This window comes from Phaseolus vulgaris, chromosome 6 (assembly GCF_000499845.2).
Source record: "Phaseolus vulgaris cultivar G19833 chromosome 6, P. vulgaris v2.0, whole genome shotgun sequence".
Classification (NCBI taxonomy): Eukaryota; Viridiplantae; Streptophyta; class Magnoliopsida; order Fabales; family Fabaceae; genus Phaseolus; species Phaseolus vulgaris.
The window spans coordinates 27,047,332-27,055,300 of NC_023754.2; the positions used below are offsets into that span (position 1 = coordinate 27,047,332).

The 7,969-nt window shown below is 35.5% G+C and overlaps 1 protein-coding gene across 1 annotated transcript; it reads right to left on the reverse strand.

The window, feature by feature from the left end:
- Positions 1-1,365: 1,365 nt before the first annotated feature.
- LOC137832407 (hydroxyproline O-galactosyltransferase GALT2-like) lies at positions 1,366-7,969 on the reverse strand. The gene is made up of 7 exons (XM_068640562.1): positions 6,687-7,969; positions 5,610-5,842; positions 4,656-4,946; positions 2,959-3,087; positions 2,611-2,784; positions 1,857-1,964; positions 1,366-1,752 (listed from the first exon to the last, which is right to left on the reverse strand). Exons 1-7 carry the CDS (start codon positions 7,609-7,611, stop codon positions 1,543-1,545), a joined length of 2,070 nt encoding a protein of 689 aa, XP_068496663.1. The 5' UTR covers positions 7,612-7,969; the 3' UTR covers positions 1,366-1,542.

Genomic DNA, 7,969 nt, shown 5'->3' on the forward strand with positions numbered 1-7,969 from the left:
TATGCTACACATACCTAACTTTAAGACCATTCAAACCAGATTTTTTTTCACCAAAAATAAAAATTCTCTGTCTTTTTTGCTGTCCTGTTTGGTCCCACACATAAAGAAAAGCTAGACTGGTATTTTCTCAAAGCATGAATCAGAGTTTTGCTGATTTAAAGATTTCATTGGTTGATATTTCGAAAGTAATTCTGAATTTGTTTTTTAAAATTTTTGAGATTTTTTGTGGCATGTTTGTGGGTTTAGTTTATCGAATTATTATGTTTGGTTGGTGAGTTAATGAGAGAAAGGAGGATGAGAAAGTGTGGTAGGGTGAGATTTGAGGGACCATACACGTTGAGTTTTTGAAACAGAAAAACGCGGTGGACAAAGGATAAAGAAGAAGTAGATTAAAGGTCGCATACCCCATTCTATTTTATCTCTTTAGTGGACCCATTGTTATCAATCATCATACACCAATATTATTCAGCTATGTGCTTTTTATTTCCTTTTTTAAAGGTAAATTGTTATTAAAAAATTATCCAACAGCCTCAAATTTTGTTGTTGAAGTCTACAGATTAGACAAGGGTGCTGAATATTATTCCCTGCTTTTAAGAATATAGTGAAGTATGAATGTGCATCAACAGTGCTCGCAAGTATTTTCTTTAATATTTTTTCCTCCTTGCAATGATCTCTTTGTTGTGGAATGATTCGAGTGAATTTTTCAGAATGCATATATTTTGGAAAATGTATTTAAAATAATTGAGTGGCCACCCATGAAGTTAATGAAGTGCAAGAACAAATATCTTCCTCCATCCCCTTACTTTTAAAATTATGAAAATATTTGGACTGTACAATTTAGAGTACAAAATTAACGTACAATCCAACATACAATTATAAATTTGTATTCTGAACAACCTGGAATACATAACAGATTTCATATTTTGGAATTGAAAAAAATAATAAAAATATCAAAGAATAATTTAAATATTTTTTAAAACATGGAGTGAAAAAAGAAATACATGGAGGTGCATGAAGAAATCATCGTCACCTTCAGAACAAATCACTAGTTTTTTAGTTAACTTTTTTGTCGAGGTGGATGATGAACATATATTTATTCACACTTAATAACTTTAATCATAGATTATTGGATTATAATAATAAATAAATCTATTGTTTTAATTAATATTCTTATAATTGGGTTCATTTGGTCTAAACTATTATTTTTGTAATTTTGTGTTTTTAGAGTAAATTATCCGAAGGGAGCATCTACTTTGTGAATGAGTCAAATATGTAAAAGTTCAAGTTGCTTCTTGAACCAAAACGGGAAACAAATTTTAAAAAAAAATAAAAAATCTACAATATCTCCAAAACAGAATTGAAAACTGCAGTCAACCAAATACACTTTGAAAAGCCCGGTGATTATTTACAGCAAAAAGAAAAAATACAATAGTATGAAGAACATGCTAAATTCTATTTTCTTTCGAATTGAATGTGTACTAACTTTGTCCAATAGTAATATATATGAAGCAGGTACAAGAGTTTAAAATATACAGCAGCAAATTATCTGAAGTTGCAGCATCTTGCACGACCTCTTGACAAGTTGTGCCATAGACAGACCATTTGCCTTGGTGATTGATAATGTGCAGTGAAGTAGCCTTCCATGCATCCATACTGACAAAACTTCCAGTTGTGGGAATACTGAACCGCTGCCACCGTATTGTTGAATCTCCCAACCCACATTCCCATGCTTACGTCCTCCATCTTAAAGAGCTGCCACCAGAATCAAAATGTTTCATCAATCAAAACTGTGTACTGATAGCACAGTGGAACTGCAGGATGAAAAATCAAAAGGGATAAAGTTTCTGGTAACAAACCCGCAGCCTCCTTTCCTTGTGTTGAGATATGATGAAAGTAACAATGTCTCTGGAAAGTATGTATGCAGGGCCATTTGCATAAGGAGGATATACTTCTTCAGGCCACTCCTGTGCCAATTAATATATTCAACAAGATAAGAGGAAGCATGTTGACACATTAGTGTGTTATTACTTTTTGTTTTTTGCATAAATTGAAAAAAATGAATACATGTCGCATAGAGATCGGCCAGAACCATAGTAAGCTCGAACTGAGTAATAATTTCTCAGGAACATTCATGCATTCTATTATATTACTCCTAGCAACATTTCTCACATTAGTATATCAAATACACAAAAAGAAACACATGGGTCAAAAGTAGCAGTCTAACAGTATTGTGCAGGGCCCTGAATTCCAGTTAAAATGTAGTCATAGATACATCCTTGTGGTAGTTGCAAGTTTAAGATTTAAATGGAGCTGGTACAGAGGTATCAATTACTCAACCTATGGTTTCATTGTCTGTCCCATAGAGTTGGTGGTACTGGTACGTAGGTATCAATGCAGAAGCACAGCATTTTTTTTTACCCCGTCGGGTTGTTTAAGACCCTTTTTTGAGCAAAAACAAGTTTCACGTGCCTATAAGGATTGTAACAAAATACCTAATCCCTATTGATAAGCTTCACTAAATGCTGGAACACTATCGTTTCAATAAGCAAACAGAAATGTACACACTTTCATGTTACCTACAAGTTTAACTAAATGTGACAACTATAATACCTCATATTTAACAGCCCATTTGCCGTTTCTCATAGGGCGATGTAGCAGATTGAGATTGCCCATATAAAGGGGCTTATTCCGGGGTACAGCTTCGATTTCTTTTAAGATAGTATCCACCCTAATGAAAGTATCATCATCAACTTTCACGATATATGCAGCACTCACATTCTGAATCTGCATGAAAGAAAATTGGCTTATAAAAAACCTGAGACAGAGGCAAAATGAGTGGGAGCCATAAGAGTTGCACATTTTTAGGGAGCTGAGAGATATTAGCTTCACTTACCCCAATATCTGCAAATAATAGAAGACAAGCACACAAGCTAACTAAAGATTTAGAAATGAACTCACCCCAAACTCGCAGACAGCCATGGTTTTAAGCACAATAAGGTCGTAGCAGTCCATAAAGGGCAAAATGACAATGTCACCGAAGTAAGCAGCTTCTTTCCTCAGTACCGTATTTACTTCCTTCCTTGGATTCTTCATGTTGATGTTTAGAAATTATAACAGGTACAAAACACAGACAAATCAGCTATATCATATCAATAAGAAGAATAATAGTGAAAATAAATAAATAAAATTATACAGAGAGCCCTTTGAATTGCAAACAATAACATAACCGGTTAAATTGAAAAACATTTGTTTACAAATTGCACTATATTCCATAGAACTCCGATATAACTACATTTATTTACATTATTATATTTTCTCTTCGGAATTTGCAGTATAATAACAATTATATTATAAATAACCAATACAGAGGTGGATTACACATATAAAATAAGTAATTTGCACAAGCAATAATAGTTCCCATAAACCAACCAATGTTACAAAAAGTATAATCCAACCAAAACACAAATCTCATGCAAATATAAACTATGTATATCAGTTATACGAAAAGATGAAGATAGGAAAAATCGAACTTTCCGTGAACTTGAAATCTTTAAGAGCTTCGTGAAGCACAAAATACCTAAGGTGATAACTAGCTTTGGATTCCTAGTGATACACTGAACTCGGTGGGCTCCATTGCCAATGTGGATCATAAATTGAGTATATGTTCTATGAAGCTAAATGTATGCGATGCCTTAGGAAACCTGATCCTAGACAACTTTTCATCTTCTCTTTTACTTTCTAAAATCAATTTCAGCAGCCTACAAGTCAGGTATGGCTATCATATCTCAATTTATTTCAAACAAAGATTAGCTAAAATTATAGCCAGACAACCAATAAATCATGACTGACCTTTGTTAAGTGAGAATTTTATAAAAAACTGAAGATCCCTTCTATCTCACTGACTTTTTGCTGTTTATTTTTGCTTTAAGTTTCCAGGTGAATGGATCAGATCCTAGCTCTTGAAATTAAAAAGCTTCCAATTAAAATAACTAGACTCCACATTCAATTTGCCAAAGCTTTTTGGCCATCAAATTGGAAGTTACAATAGGCCCACTTAAAGGTCAAACAAAAATTTTACGTTGCTCTTTCAGGGTTTAAGTCCATACTTTTACCCATAATTTCCACAAAATGACCCCCCAAGGTTGTTTTTCTCTTCATGAATCTTACAGCAGTTCAAGTGTTCAACAACATTCTTGGTATAATGGCACAATCAAATTGTGATCTCTAGATAAGGTATTCCCCTAATAAACAAACCAAAGAAATACTCATCTTGTAAGTGTTCCTCCAACTCAAATACCAGAACTCCCCGTCTCTCTGATTGAAGGAAATCCAATCCCATAATAATTACAATGTCTCAAATATTACATTGAAGGTAAATTTATATTTTATAAACGCAACAAAACCAAATATCTTAGTAAAGTAAGTTAACTCTATTCTAAGCAGGCATAAGATACTTCAAAACAGAATAAAATACCCAGGTAACAATAAATTATTCCACATCATCAATAACCTTATTATGACAATAAAACTCTAAATAAAATAATACCACACAACTATATAAACCAATTTGCATCATGGTATCACGCATTTCTCCATGCTCATGCCAGATTAAAATAGATAACTTCTACGCCCAAAAGAAAAGGCAGCAGGCTTACCAATGCAACAAAGAATCGTACTACCACATCCGAAGACTTGATTGCAGCAGCTTGCATCCATGTTTTTCGAACTGCCATACGTTCTGCAAAGTGATTTGATGCAGAAAGAACTCCAATGAAAAGTCTAACAGCATGTTTAGGTAGAGCACTGGCCTTCCAGGTCTCTGACATTTCCAGTACTCTTTGAGGTGAGAAACTTGGATCTGAAGTTGGGAGAGAAGTGGCAAAAACTGAATGAACATCAAGGTCCCCTTTAACCACCAATCCTGTAGCATCTTCAAGTGAAAAACCCTGGTGATAAAGTGGAAAGAAAAATCAGCTGGACATAATTTGTAATCACAGAGCACTATAGAATTCAGAAATTAAGTGCAATTATCCTAGAAGTTTAATGCAAGATTGGCCTTCAGACAAATGGTAAGAAAGACATCATCAGTATAAATTATAATGTGGCCGTGGGTTTGCCATAGACCAAAATTCTATCGAGCGTCAGCATGTAGGTTCCAGATCCAAGTAGTAGTACATGGTCCCTTGGCACCACTATGAAATTGGTATGTTTTTTAATTCTGTTAGAATATTAAATATTAGTATTACTATTTATGCTAGAATATTGTATTATCTCAATTAGTTGGTTACTAAGGCCACAAGTTAGTTGCTAATAATTAGGCCGTAACATCGTTTCTGATTAATTCCTAATTACTTCCTTAATTATTCCAGTGATTGATTGCAATCGGGCTGTGAATAAAAGTTCAATCATCAAGTGCAACCCATTAGGACAATTTTCCCTGAATAGTTCTCTCCTTCAACCAATTACAATATGTAAAATAAAAGTAACATTAAGAAACTCATTCCCTTGAATAATGATTGATATGAATAAGCTAATCACACAATTTCACTCCATCAAGATCTTTAGTGGAACATAAGATGAAAACTTCTGTGGTGTATTAACTAACTTACTGTCCGATATGGAAATGAAGTCATATGGCGACCCCCAACATTGATGTGGTATCCATCAACACCAGCCCGTAATGTAAGGACAAACATTCTACCCTCCATAAACGGATATGGCCAGGTCACTTCTGGCTTCTGCTTACGCCCTATAAATCGCTTGAACCATGACGTTGTCTTGGACTCTTTCGAGTCTAAAATGTCATTGAATATCCATTTTTCACATCGCCTGTACCCATCAACTGCCAAGCATGACAAAAAAATTACTTATATATTAAATTAACACCCACCAAGAAGATAAAAAAAATTATGCAGTTAAAAAATGATTATGGAACTCTATGATAATTATTTTAGACCGAATGTCATGCTATAAGCAAATTTTATAAGAGATCAAGACATAAATTTTAATTCAAAACCTTAAGACAATGAATTTGTGTTTCTTTTTTCTTAGATAATGTTCATCTTTACTCATTCATATTCAATATGGGAATCAAACTCAGTTGGAATCCTAACCGTAATGATTTTACAAACTGATCATAGATAGCTGCCGAATCAAGGATATACCCTGATAGCCAAAAGTCATAACATCCTTGAATATCCACGTCAACAAAATCTGCAAATGTAACCTTATGTATAAAAGATGCTCATGCAACAACAATCTCGCATCTATTATGATTCTAAGTGTGTTAGGATTTGATAAATGTTAACCAAAAACAGCTTTTCAGCCAAAACCTCTCACTGCAACATTTTGATTAAAGACGTTTCAGAACACAAAAGAACTAATCCAAACTTGCACCAGTATATATAACCGTATAATTACGATGAGAACAAGTGTTGTTAATTCCTTTTGAAGTATAAGCATTATTTCTGCTGTTTTCTTCGGCTAATTATTTAAGCAACAAGGCACTCCTTATGTTCATGCTCATTTGTCATCATCTTCTTATTCCATCAATTTGAAGATTACTAAGCCTACTTACTTTACTGTTTTCCTCCCATTCTACATCACGACAATGCAACTCTATCCTGCAACACTTTTTTCCCTATTTAACATGCTCGAAGTGAACATGAGACATGATAAAATCATACCAAGCATTTCTTCTGCATCCTCAGATGGCAAACCATCGCATCTTTGAGATGTTCCCCAGTGCATTCGATGACAAGTATTATGCTCAATAACCGGTCGTTTGCTCCAATCCCCTCTTAACCTAGGATTCAACTGAAGAATCTTAGGAGGATCTTCCCCTTCCACTGACTTTAGCCCTTGTAATTCAACCACGAACTGTGAAACCGAAACCAATACTAATCCATCACCTTTCCCCGTGGACCTCGACCTTGATTGCACAGGAGCATACTCCTTATGAGCGTGATGGGGTGTCCCTACCACAGTGATTGAAGAACCAGCAGCAAGACCACAAGGAATAAACATCAAGCCATCCCCCTTCAACAAGTCTTCCCTGCTCATTGATATCCAAGAAGGACACGACTCGGTCTTTCCTTCAATTCTTTCTCCAGCCTCCTTGTTATCAACCTGCTCCAATTCTTTCCAAGCCTTCAACCCCAATATCCAAGCCTCATCTGCCATTTTCTCAAGCACAGAAAAATCACCAGTCACGTTGCTTCGCCGCAAGATTTCCCCGGTAATCCTACCATATCCCTGGGGAATATGCTTCACGGATACAAGGTCATGATCTTCCTCCTTCGTTGGTTCCTCCTTTCGCCTCAAGGGAGCATCCTGGTCCCTATCATCCACTAACCTCAAATGTAATGCATCTTTATAAACAGAACTAACAAAAGGCTTGCTCAAATCTGCATCATCAGTGTCCACAATAGCTGCCACCCTATCCAATCCAACTCCATCGCGACTCTCATCTCCACTCAACGATGACACGACTTTCATAAACTCTGAAAAGTTACACGATATAAAAACCAAGTATAACACCCCAACACCAACCAGAAAATGAGACAACCTAAACCTCCTTGAATTGGAAGGTTCATTTTTCAGTCTCCTCATCTTCAAAAACAATAATACAACGTAGTCTACAACAAGCCCCTCAAAAACCCCATAACCCACAAACAAACCCAAAATGTGAAGGTAACCCACCAATCCAAAGAAAGCAACGTGGCAACGTGTTGGAGTGGTTGGTGGGTTTTGAGGGAAAGATGAAAAAAAATCAAACTTTCACGTAAATAAAATCAAATCAACCAATGCCGCAATGATTGAGTCGACTGCCATGGGACGCGCAGTGCTTCATCATATGGAAAGTAGAATCTGAAGAAAATCATAAATGGTGAAGGTAGCCAGATCTTCGATGGTGAAAACAGAGTGGAAGCAGGGGTAGGTAGTTTTGAATGGAACTTGGTTTTGTATT